Raw genomic sequence first — 17,299 nt, forward strand, 5'->3', positions numbered from 1 at the left:
TTAAGGTGGGGATCACTGGTCTGAACCTGACACTGGGCCGTACTGGACATTACTGGGTTCCCGCCCAACACTTTCTATCTCCGTCCCACAGAGTTACACACGCACTGACTGAACCTGGGGGCTCGGCTAATTGTGTGTTTGTGCAACAGTGAAGGATGTGTTATCCCGTGTGTGTATGAGCAAGTGGTTGCTGCTCTCTAAGCAAAGACTTTCCACCTTGAGTCAGCTGTCAAAGCAACTCTCGTATAAATAGAGGGTGATTTAGCTGGCGTAACAACAAATACACAAATTCAACACGCAAACACACAAACAGCCTGAGCCTCTTCTGATGGAGGCTTCAACAGCAACTGGAGCTAATTACTGAGCACTGTTAAGGCTTCAGTGATACTATTAGACCCACGAGGAATCGGTGGAAGAAGCTGTTCTCACACACACACACACACACACACACACCCACACACACACATACAATCCACTGTGCGTTCTTATTTGCTAGTTCTTTGGTAGCTTCTTTGTTATAGAGCCAAAACAAAAAAGAAAAGAAGAAAAAATGTGTGCCAACAAATAGATCTGTCTGCTAACAAACCACAACTTATCTCCCAACAACACCACCTGGGCACACACACACACACACACACACACACACACAATCCGCTGTGCCACACATACACACACAACCCAAGTTTGGTCTCATTGTTTTAGCAAGAGTGACACATTTTACAGATTCATGTTTTGTGTTTTATTTTAATTGGTTCAGCGGACCAAAATACATATTTAAAGGGATAGTTCCGCTCTTTTCAAGTGGGCTTCCATGGTTATCTTACCTGCTGTAGGTCGCGCTTTGAACAACCTCACTCTGGAGAAAAATATGAGCTGAATTCTGATCGGCTCGATGAGCTGGTCCCTGTAGGGCAGAGGCTTAAGGCAATTCCAGTCTCAAAAGCTTTAGATTGATTCATGTAAATTGCTTTTTTATAAACCTTTCCACCCGTCAGTTTCACATAAAACTCCATAGTTATTTGGACGTGCAGAAGCAGCGGCTAGCTGTAGCACTTCCTGTGCAGTTTGGAGTGCCTCTGCTGTAATAATCACACATTAAATAATCACACATGAAGCTGAAAAACTGAAGAATTGTGTTAAAACTTGGACATCAACAACTAACCACTTAAGAAGTGTTGTTTCTCTTCATAAATACGTTTTGTTTTTCTGTCACCTCAGTTTCTAAACAAATGTTAAAGATGATATTACTTTAAATAATTGCAGGACTTGGTAACTAATAACAGCGAGGCGAACTGTTAAAGACAACATGTTCTGCCTGACTACAAGCTCTTGTTTATTATTCATCTATTTTTAATCTTTTAAACATTGATGGAGGAGTTTTTGTTTTAGTTTTGTTTTCGTCTGTGTTTATCTGAGTCCCATACTTTCTCAGAGAGAGGATTTGTCTTGTTTGAAATTCCGGCAAAAATGCTGCAAGGTCCAACTACAGAAAACCGCTTAAATTGTTTTCAAGATAACTGGTGTTTTCTTTTTTTTTTCTTGTCAAATAAATAAATAAAAGTGCAGCTCCTTTATCTCGATTTGGCTTAAGTGTTTGGCTGTGCCCACGTTTGTTGTCAAACCATCTGCCACAAATCCACAGTGACTCACTGGGGCCGGCCCACGCTCATCTGAGGGCCCGTCGTTTCCACGAGGCGCCTCTTTTTTTTCTGCCTGATCCCGGCCTGATCAGGGCCTTCCTCTCCGTTTGGCTCTGAACACGGAGCTGTCAGGACCACAGCCTCACACACAGACACGCAGACTTTCACTTCAGGATTTCTGTTTGACACCCGTCGTCTCTCTGTGCCCTGACGCCCATCAGAAGCTGCTAATCAACACGAACAGTCGCAGCAGCGCTCGCTCTCATCCTGAGCTGCCGGGAACATCGGGAACAGGCGGGGGGGGGACAGATCCAGTGTCCCGACAGTGAACCGGACACTCAGATCCTCCGGTGTCTGTGTCTCACCATCACAGAACCACCGACACCGCCGTTACATCTTCAGACCTGTCGTCTCTTTAAACCCATCTGCTTTTACAGAGGAGCCAAAACGTGGACAGGGAGTGCGACAAGTCATCTGCTAACCTTTAAAGTAATCGAGGGCGGTGCGCCGAGTTAGATGAGAGCTGCTCTCTCGGCACAAAGTGTTTCCTCGTGTTTGTTTCCAGCTGTTTTCTCGTGGGGCGCAGAGAGTCTGAGAGAACGCCAAGGCTGGGCAGAGGGAAGGGAATAAACAAGAATTAAGGAAGAAATTAAAGGAAAAGCATTCCTTAAAGGAATGCATGCCTGTCATGCCAGTGTTTTAGACTAAAATCATCTTGTGTCATAAAAATAACAGAGTTGGAGCCATTTTGGGCAAACCTTGAAAATAACTTGATGCACAAACTCACGTTATGTGCTGTGAATGACTCCCAGCTACTACCACGTCAAATTCTATCTCCGTATCTGTCAAATTGGCTGAGTTATAGCCAATTTGGTGTTTCCTAAAGTCTGTTGGCTGTGGTGGCCATCTTGAAATGGGTTGTGTCTGAAAGTTAATCAGCTGTGGATGTCCATCCAATCATTGTTTCCTGAAAGTTTCACTAAAATCCATCCAGTGGTTCAGGAGAAGTTCTGGTAACAGACACACACAGACACACCAGCCTTGCATTATAATAATTATAATAACAGTTTAAAGTCTCTGTGAGTTAGACCAGATTCCCATTTATCCAAGAAAGGAGGAAATGTAAGTGGTCACAGATGTTTGTTTGTTTTTTTTTAATCAAAATAAAAAGTTGAAATGTGTCCTCCTTTATGCTACAAACTGTAAAACTTTAAGAGATAATCTTTCCTCTGAGTAAAACCTCAGCGAGGCTGCGGGTTTAGGGTGACATCAGCGACCAGACTGCTTGTTAAACCACACACACACACACACACACAAACACACACACCCTGTGACCCTTGAGTCTGCAGTCGGCTCCTCTGAGCCCCGCAGGTCATCTCTGTAAACTTAACACTTGTCTTCTCTCTTCATAAAACCAACACACACACACACACACACACACACACACACTCAGGCTCACGTAACAAACAGCACCAGTTTGACTGCATTGTGAACCCTCACCCCTCCCAGCCAGGCTCCGTTCGAACCATCATCCCCCTGCCTTCCAGTTAAAGCTCAATCAGCCCGCAGGAAGCTCAGGGGCAGGAGCCAAACAGCTGCTGCTTATTATTTAACCAGCGACCTGACATGAACGTTTTACCCCCTGTGCGATTTGTTTTACCAGCCGGGCGGCACAAGATTAATTTGAGATGAGAAGCACTTTCACTTGCTGCTGCTTTGCTGTCTGAATCTGTTCATGGGGGGGGGATTGAAAGCGGTTTAGTGGTTGGCAATCAGTGATTTCAGTCTTTATTTCTGCAGAGAGAGAGAGAAAAAAACAATAGACAGCTCTAACGCGATATAAAACATCACACAAACCTGGAACAGATGTATAAAATGACCCCTAATTGCTTCGTATTTCAAGAAAACTTATATTTTTTTCCTCTTATCAACAGGTAGCGCCCTTTCCACTGAACTTTGTTAATTATTGAGCTTTAGAGGTGTCAGACAGCAGATTGCCTTACCTTTGCACCAGAGTCAGACAGGCTGGACTCTCCTGTGTCACCCAACATCGGGCTCAGGCTGCAGTTTGAATCTCAGGGTGGCGACAATCGAAGTCTGGGCTGAATAAGCCGAGGGCCGCTCCTTTGCAGCCCAGAATCACTCAGCTTGGCGCCATATGTTTCATGTTAGATAACATACAGGTGCTGGTCATAAAATTAGAATATCATGAAAAAGTAGATTGATTTCAGTAATTCCATTTAAAAAGTGAAACTTGTATATTATATTCATACATTACATACAAACTCATATAATTCAAATGTTTATTTCGTTTAATTTTGATGATTACAAATGACAACAAATGAAAATCTCAAATTCATCATATCAGAAAATTAGAATCTTGTGAAAAGGTTCAAAATTGATGNATGTTCTCTGATGAAAGTAAATTTTGCATTTCCTTTGGAAATCAAGGTCCCAGAGTCTGGAGGAAAAGAAGAGAGGCACTTCATCCACGTTGCTGAAGTCCAGTGTAAAGTTTCCACAGTCAGTGATGGTTTGGGGTGCCATGTCATCTGCTGGTGTTGGTCCAGGGTCAACGCAGCCACATACCAGGAAGTTTTAGAGCACTTCATGCTTCCTGCAGCTGACCAACTTTTTGGAGATCCAGATTTCATTTTCCAACAGGACTTGGCACCTGCACACAGTGCCAAAGATACCAGTACCTGGTTGAAGGACCATGGTATCCCTGTTCTTAATTGGCCAGCAAACTCTCCTGACCTTAACCCCATAGAAAATCTATGGGCTATCATAACACCTGAGCAGTGCCACAGACTGATCGACTCCATGCCACGCCGCATTGCTGCAGTAATACAGGCCAAAGGAGGCCCAACTAAATACTGAGTGCTGTACATGCTCATACTTTTCATGTTCATACTTTTCAGTTGGCCAACATTTCTATAAATCCTTTGTTTTTATTGGTCTTCAGTAATATTCTAATTTTCTGATATGATGAATTTGAGATTTTCATTTGTTGTCATTTGTAATCATCAAAATTAAACGAAATAAACATTTGAAATATATGAGTTTGTATGTAATGTATGAATATAATATACAAGTTTCACTTTTTAAATGGAATTACTGAAATCAATCTACTTTTTCATGATATTCTAATTTTATGACCAGCACCTGTACACTGCTCTATATGAAGCAGCACTTTTCCTGTCGACGGCAAACAGTGCAGGTGAGGTTTTTGGGTTGACATGAGAATCGTGGACGAATCGAATGAAACGAGGAGAAAGACCTCCGACTGTTTTTCTCAGGTTAGCAGGTTATGCAAAGCTCCCGATTGAGTTAACCAGATAAACATCACATGGTTGGAGGTGCTGGAGCAGCTGTCTGTGCAGCTCCCTGACTTGCATTCAGGGCTCACCAACTTCCAGGCGTCTACTGTTTCAGGCTTCAGCTCATGGGTGCACGGATCCACTTCCAGGTTTATCGGCAGGAAAGTGAGTTTCGACAGGAGTCAAAAGTAAGCACAGGCTGTTAGGTAATGAGCTGCTCCGTGCTCATCAGAATCCCTGACGGGTAGCTTTTAACACCTTGTAGATTTATTTATTAATTTCCATCGCACGCAGCCAAATACTCAGCTGCTCTGAGGATTTTAAGAACGACCTGAACGACCAAAACTATTTGTCTAATGACTTCACTGATGCTGCAGACGTGGAAGAGAAGACAGCGCTTGCTTTTTAATAGGATTTTATTTAAAAATCCAAGGAAAAAAGCTAAAAAAAACCCAATAAAAATAAAAAACAAGGTTATGTTAGTCCTTGATTGTTTGTTTTTCTAATAAAAATGTGGTTTAATTGTGTATTTTGTGTTGTATATGTTTTACATGTATTCCCAGAATTAAAAAAAAATGATCTGGAAAGAGCTATAACAGTTGTTTAATTGTCTATTTGTTCCGTACGATCCGATGAGAAAAAAACTAAACTCAGTTTTCTTCTTGTTGACTTTCATGGTTGAAGTTCAGTAACATTTAGATGCTCATAGAACATGCTTCGATGACCCCAAAGGAACGTGAACTGGAGCGGCGTAGCAGTAAGCTAAAGAGGAAATGGCGGAAATAAATATTTTGGAGACAAGCTCCAGCGCACGCCGAATGTCATGGCCTGAAGACGCTAGCAGAACCACCCTATCTGCACAAATCAGAGCTCCTGTCCATGAAAAGGGACACAAGGGACAGTCCTGGTGGAGACCAACCTGCGCCAGGAACGAGCTTCACTTTGTGCCGAGGAGGAGGACAAACAAAGCTCTCTCTTTGGTTCAACGGGGACCAGATCACCCTTAAAAGTGACCCTGGCACCTCATAGTCCTGCAGCACCTCGGAGAACACTCCAAGTCCACAACACTGGAGAGCCAAAGTCTCGTTACCCCCTGAGGGTGAAAATCTGCTCCACGGTAATGAGGACGTTTGCTCTGGTCCGTCGTGGTGAAAAAGGAGCTGAGCCAAAAGGAGAAGCTCCGGATTTACTGGTCCACCTACGTTCCATCCCTCACCTGTGGCCATGAGATATAGATCATGACAGAAAGTAGTCCCCTGAGGTGGTTCATGCACCTGATCAGGATGTCTCCTGGGCGCCTCCCTCTGGGAGGAGACCCTGGGGCAGACCCAGAACTTGCAGGAGGGTTTGTATATAAGATTAGATAAATGCTACATATTGCAACCATTGCATGCACACATAGGAGATTTGTTCTCTGCATCTGACTGATACACACATATGAGATACACACAAGTGGACCAGCGGGCAGCTATTCCAGTGCTCAGGGAGCAGTTAGGGATTAGGTATCTTGCTCAAGGACGCCGCGATATATGGGCATGGCGGGGGAATCAAACACGCAACTTTCAGGTCCCAGGACGGCTGCCATACCTTGGAAACGCCCTGGGATCCTCCAGGAGGAGCTGAAAAGTGCCGCTGAAGGGAGGGACGTCTGGCCTTCCCTCCTGGGCCTGTTGTTACTGACACCAGACCACAGATAAACGACAGGAAATCGATGCACTAATTTAACAATTCAGTTTCCCAAATATCTGTGAACAGATTGGAACTGAGGGCTTTCATGCTGTTGTATTTTCCACAGTTGTCCAAAATATGTTTCTTGACAACAATGCTTTTCAGGAGGCCGTTTGAAACCTTTTATTAAAAAGTCCAACTGGTTTCCTGGACTGAAACTTGTCTGACAAAAAAATAAATAAAAGGAACTTAAACTAACGACTGAAGATGACTGAATTAACGAAACGATCCCGACCCAGCAGAGGTGCTGTCCAAGTGGAAACTCTGAAGTGTTCGTGGTGTTAAATGAAAGGTCAGCGGAGAGGGCTGCAGAGGTTATCAGGATTCAGACTCTGAGGTCTCTGGGCCAAACGTGATAAGCAGACAGTTAACTCAACCAAAGTTAGACCGCTCTTGTGTTTCACAAGGAAATAAATCCAAGAATAGGAGAATTGTGCGGGCGGAAATACTCCTTTTATTGTCTCCTCTACCTCTCAGGTTCCTTTCCTGATCCCTAAAAAGGGCGCCAAGCTTCCGGGCAGGACCCTCCGCTCCTGTCTAAACTTACATCCGTGCCACCTCTGAGACCGACCGGCTCAGAGAGCTCGTAGCAACTCTGTCTGCAGAGGACGAATCAGACCGCATGTGGGCTCGGCGTAACAGAAACCAGCCGGCTGACGTGCACAGAGTTCAGACATTTATAAACACCTGCAACATTAAGTTAGCTGAGGCAGAAGAAACGGGCCTCATTAAAGCAAAAAGTGGGTTCGCGGAAATGTTTGTGCGTTTATAAGGAGAAGAGTGACCCTCGGCAGGAGAAGGAATCAGACCGATCACTTTCCCCCTTTTTGCCTTCAAGCTGCCTGCCGTCCAGATGATTTACTGATGTGTACACACAGCCACGAACGCACGTGTCCCCGGCAGCCTGCGTGAGGCCAGCACGGTGAGCGTGTTACGCAGGAAGCAGCCAGATCAGGTTGCTTTATAACACCATATACAATTTCAGCAGGTGGCACAGCAAACTTGGTGTGTGTGTGTGTGAGTGCATGGACACATTAACCTGTCAAGGAGCCCCCAGGGCAAAATATTTGCTCAGGACCCGAGCTGATCCAGCGTATTTTCAGTTCCAGTCACAGACCCTGACAACTTCAAGACACATATTTGGGAGAACAAACTTCACCAATGCTTTCCAAAGTGGACATTTTTATTTCTAATCGTCAAATTAAGATTTTGGACGAACGATAACATTGTTTTGTACATGTAAGCACAACCACACTGGATTGGTTTTCCCAGTTTTTCTACATCTGGTTGACTTGATTCTGATTCTGCATCTTATTAAAGTTTAGCAGTGTAGTAAAAGAGTTGATTATTAAAAGGAAACAACGAATGATGGTAAAGTAAGAGAGCTACAGTTGTTTAAAGGGATCATTTAAATAATTTGAAGTAGGGTTCGGTGGAAGGATTATGAACAGTTAATATCTTACCTGTTGTAGAAAAGCTTTTTGAACAAAAGACTGACGAGCTAACAGCTTGTCCAAGTAGTCCAAAGTGGATAATTGCCATCTTAAAATAATTTAAATTTCAAACATTTCATTGTGGTTCGTGCAAACTATTTTAGTTTTGGGAAGAGTTTCTTAATATTTCTGCTACAGTGACGTGAAACTGACAAAGAGCTTATAAAAAAAGAGTTTACATGAACTGCTATCAAATATTTTATTGTTGTTGTTTGAAGACACCAGCATTTAGCCCTTCAGACTTTTCAAATTTAAACTCTATTCATCCAAACAAAGAGCTATCTGCTGCAGGTAGGATAATGATTGAGAACAACCTTTCCATAGAACCTCACTTCAAATCAACCTGAGATATTCTTTTAGCTTCAGTCAGATATTCTTCCTTTTTATATCTGAGGCTCGGTCAACTTTTACTCCAAAACATTTGTTTTAAATTCTGTTTTCTTTCAAATCACAGAAAAATATGAACTTTAAAAACTATCCACAGCAGTGCAGTCAGGGACATAGAAATAATAATAAAAAATAACTTTATATAGGAGTAATTTCAACTAAATGTAAAAAATGTCTTATCAAATTCAAACATCCCTGATAATTTTGAACTTTTTAAGCTGGTAAAACTGCCTTTTGTTTGTTTCCTCTCTTGATTTTCTTTTACTTTATTCTGATATTTTTGGGGTAATCTGACAAACTTTCTTTCTGAACGCCAGTCATTTTTAGAGGTGTGTGTAGATCAGGTTATGATTGGAATTTAACAGAAACCGGTAATGGTTAGGGACGTGTTTTGATTTAGATTGCACAAACTGAGTTGGTGTTCATGTGATTTCCTAATAAGAATACTTGCATAAGCCTGTGTGTGTGTGTGTGTGTGTGTGTGTGTGTGTGTATCAACAAATATTATGTTTATGCCTGCTGTTTTTATTTGCTGGTCCACGCTGGGCTGGGACGTTGGCTGAAAACACTCCTATTTAGCGATTGGCTGACGGCCAGTGGAGCTCAAGGTAAACACACTCAACTTTGGTATAAGAGGTAGAAACACACACACGCACACACACACACAAACAAACATGGAGGCAGATTGCATAAATAACTACGCTCCTTCTCCCTCTGCTCATGAATGCAGGACTGTCCTCTCGGTTTACAGGGATCGTGTCTCATAACATTTCCAAATAGTTCATAAACTCCTGAGAGGGGGTCAAAGGTCACATCTCCCCTTTTCTCTCGCTTTTTTTTTTTTCCCCAGCTTTTTATTTAGCCGCTGTTACCCTCTTTCCTGACCTCTTCGGCACAAAGATATCTGATTTAACCTGAGGTGTTGGAGTGTAAAGGCAGTGCAAGAGTTCAAGAACTGAAAACACACATAAAAAAACAGATGAATGTTTGGAGGAAAGTTGCGAAACAGGCATTTTAAAAAAAAGCTATTTTAAGAAAACGTTCTGGAAGTTTCATGCCAGAAAGGGTCAGAGGGTTCGAACTGGTTTCACCAAAGCTCTAACAGATGACATTACCTGAGTACATTTACTTTATATTTGGGATTATTTGATTTTTACTTGGGAAGACTTCTCCTCAGTCTGAACATGTTTCATTTGGCGTGATGCTTTGAGCTTGTGAGTATACGAAGAATCTCTTAATGCCAGAATATATGCAGTAAAATGCTGGTAATGCATGTTGTATTGTCTGAATATGGACATTAAAAAATAATGCTGCGTATTTAGGACACAAATAAGCAATAACAGTGCAGAAATAAAATTAAAAAAGATGACCAATATGGAAATATTATTGGAATTGAAACATGCAGCACTAATATAATATGTGTTTTTGAACATGCTCGTCCTCTGGTATCCATCAAGGCGTCCTGCTGCACCCTTTGCACCCCTATTTCCACGACACGATCAAGTCGAAGATTTTGCTGCCAGCTGAATGAAGCAAGTCTGAAACGAAATGTGCTTTTGCTGCTTTATTCTGAGAAGAAAGCAACGTACGGGGCCTTTGCTTAAAACAAGCTGACCACTTGCAAATTTTTATTTGAGTAAGTAAGTACATGTCGCTGTGATGAGGTTTTAGCGCCCACCTGTTTGAGGTGACAGATGAGTTGATGCTGACAGGTGAAGTGCAGCTGGAGAGGCCTCGGAAAGAGGAGTTTAAGACTGATTTGCATTTTTTGCAGGAAATACTCTGATTTGCTTCACGACCCCCTGTTTGTTGTAGCAACCGCCAGGAGCCTCATCGGATGGCGTCTTTCGTCAAATGAAGCGAGTCTCCTGGCTGAGGATGAGACAGGAAACTGTAACACTCTTCATTAGGGAGAACGGCGGCTATTTATGTTGCAACAGCGACTCTGCCTCTGCCCCACTGGGAGCTGCCATCCCCAATATCTGCACTCAATAATGGATTCAGGTTACTATTTATACTCCCTCCACCCACTCTCCACCTCTGTTCCCTTTTTTTTTCCCTTCTGACTGTCACTTTGACAGCTCTCATAATAATTATAGCTGCTGGCCCGTTGCGAAAAAGAAAAACTGTTACAGATAAATAATCAAGGCCTCGGCAGAAACACGCTGTCAGTTATTTGAGAACATGAGAGGAGTAGGCGATTCTAACAATAGCTGATCTGAGACACGGTCAGATTTATCCTTTCTCGGGAACTGGGTTATAAAAAGAACTATCAGCCCAATTATGAGGAGGCAACTGAGAAAAACTGAGCCGTGGTGTTCAATGGGAGGAAATTGCTTTCATCAGATTAGAAAAGAGGATATTTCATCAGCAAAGTAAGCAGATTAAAGGCATTAAAAACACACTGGGGGAAAGACGAAGCTTGTTTCTCCAAGTTCCTACACATAAATCAATTCATTTGTGTGTTGTCATGTAACCATGAATGGGGTAAACAGATACTTGCTGGTGACAGCTCATCACAGTTGTGTAAGCCCATCGTGCCCTCTTCTGCTCCTTGGAGATGTCCATTAGCATGTTCTGTAATCTTCATACCAGCGTGTTTTCACAGCTGCTCCAACCTTTTTGTTCAGATCTGCCTCCTCAGGGGTTTCCTGTTCGCATTCTGAGCCAAGCTTAGCACAAAACCTAATTAACTTTTTCTACAAATTTCACTATTTTCTCTTTGAAAGGCAGCTATTGTAGAAACTAAACTGATGCATACTCCGTAATGTTTACATAAAGAACATTTATAAACTTATCTAGGTTCTGCTGGCGGCTTATATTATGTATTTCTTATTAAATTCTTTATGTAAATTGTATATATTTGCTCTCTATACATACACAATCATTTTCATTTTCTTATAGCCACCCACACACCGAAATCACTTAAGTTTAAGCATAAATACTTCACGTTAATATCCAATCATTCCTTAATTTATAGGAGATCCAAAATTTATTGCAGCCAAATGAGTCTGTTGTTGTCATGGTTACCGTCTCCTGGTTACAGGAGGTTTAGCTTCCCTCCACTTCTGCGTGATGTAGTCAGATAAATGAGCACAGATAGTACCAAACTGTTTCATTCACTTGTCTTATTGTTATCATTCTTACGGCGTTCCTTTAACGACACGCAGCGCCCCCTGCTGGCGGAAACCCGTAACTACAGGCGACATTTGTTAAGCCGCTCCTTTTAAATAAAGTTTAAAAAAAAACATGGCCGCCCTAGCAACCGCAGGATGCGATGAGAAACTGTGCTTGGTAGCTATTTTGGAACTACTTGCTGCTTTTTCCCCTAAATGTTTCACATTTTAGACAATATGAAATGTTTAAAATATTGAGAGGTTGTGGGAAATGTGTACAACTAACAAGCTAGCGTTAAGCAAGGCTAACATTAGCAAGGCTATAAAGCGTTACAAACTACTAATAATAACTATTTGTTGTCACATACGCCAGTTACTAGTACACTGGAGTCAAATGTCCATTTGTGAATATTTAATGAAGCTAATTTGGATCATTTATCTGGAGTTTAAGATGTTATGTTACTCCGTTTGTGTTTGTCCGACAATGGATGCGGCGATTGTTGCGTGGTTACCCGTTGTGCGGCCGTTCCCTATTACTGAGGAGCGCGGTCTTACATTATCGGACGCAAGGTAGCGCAAGTTCAAGTGGTTAATTTTTTGCTTAGAGAGCTAAGCTTTGGTGTTTTGCTTTTTCTCGTCTTTTTCAGGGCGATGGAGAGACCTTTGTCCATGAAGCCACTACATCAAGAGTAGACCAGAGGCCGGACAGACAGAAAGTTGTTCAGTTTCTTCAGGAAGTCGAGAAGAACAGGAGGCAGTGAGTGAAGCTGTTCAGGGTTTATTTCATGTTTAAATTCAAGACAACAAGCACTTCAACGAGGCAATGATGGACAAATAAATAAATGTATTATTTTGCTTTCAGGTTTAATGTAATGCAGTACTGAAAACAGAACCTTCAGGGTGCTTTTCTTATCTTTGCTTTATTAATGTAATCATGTATCATGTTAACCTTTTTTTTTTCTTTCAATAGGATTGAAAAGCTGGAGAAAGAGCAAACACTGAACGCTTTGTGCAAAAAGCATGGCTGGACAGATGTGTACCATGAACTGGAAGAATGTGAAAAAATACTGGAGAAAGAAAGAAGAACTCAGAGTAAGTTTCTTTACCATTATCATTATCAGGCACTCGCTTACAAAACAATACACAACCAACTATAGAAGAATGCACAGAACACAGTCAGGAGTTATCTGGTCTGCACCAGGTTTTTAAATGTAAATACAACCTCAGGTAAACAATAGCATTTAACATATTCCACCCTGGCATTAGTTTTTGCACCACACGTCATCTGCAACAATTCACCAGAACAACACACGCTAAATGCAGTGTTCTTAACTTTTACTTCTTTAGAGATGCATCTTCAGAAGCAGCTTGCAAAGATTCAAAATGGTGTGAGGAAGTTTCAGGTACATCTAACCGATGTGAAGCCAACTCCTGAGCGTAAGAGTTTTGCTTCTTTTTTTAGTATGAAAAAAAAAAGAACCTAAAATCGGTTCAGTTTGGTTTTATGATTTAACCATCCATCCTATGACACATTCATTGTATGTTATTGTAAATTTAAAACAGCCTCTGTAGAGCTGTGTGAAGAAAGTTAAAGTAAGAAAGCTTTCAGACAGATTGTTGTTAATGTGACATTTCTGCTTGGGTTTGTAGTGATTGAAAAGCTGAAGGAAATCATGTCAGAGGTGGAACTCTCAATAAACACCGTGAAGGAGGAGCAGCGTTTGTGGTAAGAAGATACAGGTATCTTCAGACCGAGTCAGCCTGAAAAACTTGAAAAATAAACAACTAACTATGAACTGTAATGTCAGGATAACTGCATCCTCTTTACCATTGTTAGTATAATAATACCAGTTACATTTAAATTCAGCACATTTACTCTTACATCGGATTATGTACAGTAAAACATGTTAGAAACTAACAGGTGCTCAGTGTTTTCTCTATGCTTAGGAATGAGTGCAGGTATTGAAATCAAAACAAATAAAATAATTTTATTTTATTTGTTTATTTGTTCCTCACAGCTTTGAGGAATATTTGAAGGAGGAGAGGACATGCAGGCAGGAAGTCAATGCTTATGAGAAGAAGATTGAAAATTGGAACCTTGCTGTTAAATCAAACTCCAAACTACCCACAGCTTCCACTCTTAAGGTCCGTCCACCCTCGGCTTCCTCCTCTCCTTCTTTTCTGGCCATCAGATACACAATGAAAAGAAAATGAGCCTCTTCATCCTTTGGTTTTTACCGTCTCGTTAGTTCAAACTCCAGGACAGAGACCTCCCCGCAGAGGTCAGAGCCTTGGAGGAGTTCCTGCAGAGGACAGGTGGTCAATATGGAGGCTGGGACCAGTTTGACCATCAGGCCTTTCTGAAGGTAAGCTCACAAATCACTGTCCACGTCTCCAGCCTGACATCAAGATTGTCGTTTGACTTGAATGTTGGCATTTCAGGTCTGGACGAAGCACAGCGGGCAACCATCCTACAGGAAAGAGGCCAAACTGTACCTGCCGGGTAAAACTCTGGAGGAGATAGAGCAACATGAGGACTGGCATCAGGAGCTGCTCAGCTTAAAGGACAAAAAGAGAGGGGTAGAAAACTGTGGCAACACATTCATGAGCTCAGTACTTATTGTAGATGAATACATGAAACTAAGCAATCTTTACTAAATATTAAATATAAATGTTTAGCTTCACTAAGGTTTTGTTTAAGAAGGTTTGAGTCACACATTTATCATTTTTTCCACAAAGATAGATAAACAGAATCTATCTGATTTTCTTTTTTATACAAGAGTAACAAAAAAATGTCTTTTTTGAGCTGTAAGTTTCCCTTGTGGTCTCCCGTCCTGTGCAGGCCATTCAGCGTTGGAAAGCCAGCAGACATCAAGAACGTCAGACGAGGATACAGAGTCAAGAGGAAACGGAAGAGGCACGAAACCGAGAGAGGAAGGCCAGGAGCCTGGCCGAGCAGCACAAGTGAGTCCGACGGGAAACTGACGAAGATAAACATCAGAAACTCCTAAAATCTTTTTGTATAGCCACACATAGTGAGTCAGTGGAAAGGAGGCTGAGGATTTGTTTGTGGCCTTTGCTGTTTGCACTTTCACAGGACCAAGGAGGAGAGGAGGGAGGTGGCTCAGCGGCTGGAGCTGTGGAGGGAGGACAAGAGAAGGAAGGAGGAAGAGGAGGAAGAGCAGAGATTGGTCGAGGAGATTCAAAAGAGGAGACAGGAAAAGGTGCTTTCAGAGTAAACAAATGTTGCTGCCATTACATTTATTTTTTTAAGAGAGAATGATAAATATTGAGAAGCATTCATCTGCATCCAGCTTTAAAAACCAGGATTTCTGTCGAGTAGGAGGAGCGTCGCCGGCAGCTGGAGGTGAAGCTGGCCCTTGAGGAGCATCTTCGACTGAAGAGAGAGGAAGAGGAGGAACAGAGGAGGAACAGGAGAGAAGAAGAGCAGAGGGAAATGGAGGAGAGGCAGAGGGAGGCAGCAAAGAGCATCAAATGCTTCAGCGAAAGGGTAAAACATCTTCAAATCTCAGAAACAGAAAAAACCCCACAAAACTGGATGTCATTATTTTCTGTCAACGATCAGACATTCGGATTAGCTTTCAGATCAGATACCAGACAGCAAGTGGGCGTGTGAAACCACCGTGTTTTATAAAACGCAGAGATTGATTGCACCTTTTCAGGATCTTCACAAGGTGGAGGCAAAGCTTCATGAAAAGCAGCTGAGGGAAAAAGGAGAAGAGGAAAGACAAAAACGAGTCGCTGCTAAGCTGAAGGAGAAGGTGCCCGTTGTTCCGTAAACACACATTTTTATCACAAGTCCATTGGTATTTAACACCCAACGTTGACAAACTTGTAGTTTTCTAAAAAAAAAAGGGCTAATGAATCTTTGTTTCTCCTGCAGGTGGATGGTCACATAAACAGAGACCCCTCCAGGTTAATCCGTCCCACTAAGGGATGGCAGGAGAGGATGAAACACATCGGCCCTTCAGGAGACGGACCGCTGCTACAAATGTTTCACAGGTTGAGTCTTTTTTTCCCTTTCCGATTGCTTTTAAGGAGTGGTTTGAATAATAAGAAGTTTGTATTTGTGTTGCAGAGCTGTTCCCTCTTGGAGACAAGGCCTGTGAAGAGATCAGGAGTCCTGCAGTGAATTCAGTGTTTTCTGCTTTTTTTTTTATTAAGGAAACTGAATTTAAGAAGGATTTCTGTGGCAGAGCCCAACTGAACACCTAACCGAGCTTTTATTTGACTTAGAGTTCTGCGTCTGTGAATAAATGTCGCTTACATTTTACATAGTCGAGCTGTTGTCGTTACAGCGCTCAAAAAGAATTCGACAGCGACGTCTCAGGAAACCTCGGCTGGCTCATTAAAGATCACGACACAGTTAGGAAGAGACTGAACAAGAAGGGCTCGTTTGGGAGGTTTTTCCAGGAGAAAATTCTCCACTGAAAACGTTGAGAACTGTGTGTTTTTGAACAGACAAGAGCAGAATAAAAAGGGTTTGGCCTCGATGCACTGTGCCGCATTTGGCATAGACTAAATTTAGAACATCAGCAAAAGCTATTTATACTAGCTGACAAGCATGGAAGAGCTGATTTGGGGCTGCCTTTTTTTTTTTTTTTTTTTCAACCACAAGGCATTGGCAGCTTGCGGTCATAGAAAACTGTGACGTTTTCCGTATACCAAACTGCTGAAGAGTCAAATGTCAGGTCATCTGTCTGACAACCAAAGCTTGCCTAAAACTGGGTCATGCACCGGGGAGTAAAGACGGATCAAGGCGTTGCAATGTCCAAACAAATTCCAGACTTTAACCTGATTCAAATGCTGCAGTGAGAACCTCAAGAGCTGCACATGAACACATGCCTGCAACTCTGAAAGCAACAAAGTGGATCAAAAATCTCCACAAAGACCTAAAAACTAATACGGGTTTACTGAAGCCAATTTACTGCAACTTATTACTGTTAAAGGTGGTTCTGAAAGCTAATAAATTATGAAGTAAAAACTGTTTTTTTCACTTAGTTTTTTTCTGATAACCATGTGGGTTTTTGTCCATTTTAGGTTGCATTGACTTTATTATTTATTAATATCTGATGATTTATTTAAAATGACCTGATATGTAAAACTCTGAAAAGTAGACGTACTCACATTTTTGATTTTTTTTTTAAGTATTAGTGTCATTTGAAGCTTAACGCATGCCTTTATTTCCATAAGTACTACTTGTAATTTGTAAATTTCAATGCCAATTTTATTTATATGGTGCATTTAAAACAAATGTAAAGCCAGACGACAATACAACAAAAAATAAAATATAAAAACAAGGATAAAAAAAAAGACAATAAAATATACATATACAAGCACGGCAAAATACAAACACTATATACAAACACTAAACAAAAAGCCAAATTTGATTAAAAATGAAAGCAGGGGTGGAAATTAAAAACTTTGGACAAAATGTTTTACCAGCCACTATTTTTTGTTGTGACAAAAAGTTATTTCATATGATGATGATGATGAAGGTGGGTGGAAGCAGTTGTGCTGCCCTACAAGCTGAACAACACCTCTTTCTGGACACTGCATGGAAATAACTAGACTTTTCTTATTTTATTTTAAAC

General features: G+C 41.6%; 1 protein-coding gene across 1 annotated transcript; it reads left to right on the top strand.

The window, feature by feature from the left end:
* The first annotated feature begins 11,817 nt into the window (after nucleotides 1–11,817).
* Nucleotides 11,818–17,002, top strand: LOC108234484 (coiled-coil domain-containing protein 112). The gene is made up of 14 exons (XM_017413702.3): nucleotides 11,818–11,862; nucleotides 12,332–12,441; nucleotides 12,655–12,776; nucleotides 13,032–13,121; nucleotides 13,335–13,410; nucleotides 13,703–13,829; nucleotides 13,934–14,050; nucleotides 14,127–14,264; nucleotides 14,527–14,648; nucleotides 14,782–14,908; nucleotides 15,028–15,195; nucleotides 15,368–15,466; nucleotides 15,589–15,707; nucleotides 15,784–17,002. The coding sequence occupies exons 1-14, from the start codon at nucleotides 11,818–11,820 to the stop codon at nucleotides 15,812–15,814; spliced, it is 1,491 nt and encodes a 496-aa protein (XP_017269191.1). The 3' UTR covers nucleotides 15,815–17,002.
* Nucleotides 17,003–17,299: the final 297 nt, after the last annotated feature.

The sequence above is a fragment of the Kryptolebias marmoratus genome, linkage group LG1 (genome assembly GCF_001649575.2).
Source record: "Kryptolebias marmoratus isolate JLee-2015 linkage group LG1, ASM164957v2, whole genome shotgun sequence".
Lineage (NCBI taxonomy): Eukaryota > Metazoa > Chordata > Actinopteri > Cyprinodontiformes > Rivulidae > Kryptolebias > Kryptolebias marmoratus.

Bases quoted from the DNA above. Each gene is read 5' to 3' on its own strand.
- LOC108234484 (XM_017413702.3), top strand. From the start codon at position 11,818: ATGGCCGCCCTAGCAACCGCAGGATGCGATGAGAAACTGTGCTTG. The intron at 11,863-12,331 runs GTAGCTATTTTG...CGTCTTTTTCAG, and splicing joins GCGATGAGAAACTGTGCTTG to GGCGATGGAGAGACCTTTGT. The intron at 13,830-13,933 runs GTCCGTCCACCC...CCGTCTCGTTAG, and splicing joins CCACAGCTTCCACTCTTAAG to TTCAAACTCCAGGACAGAGA.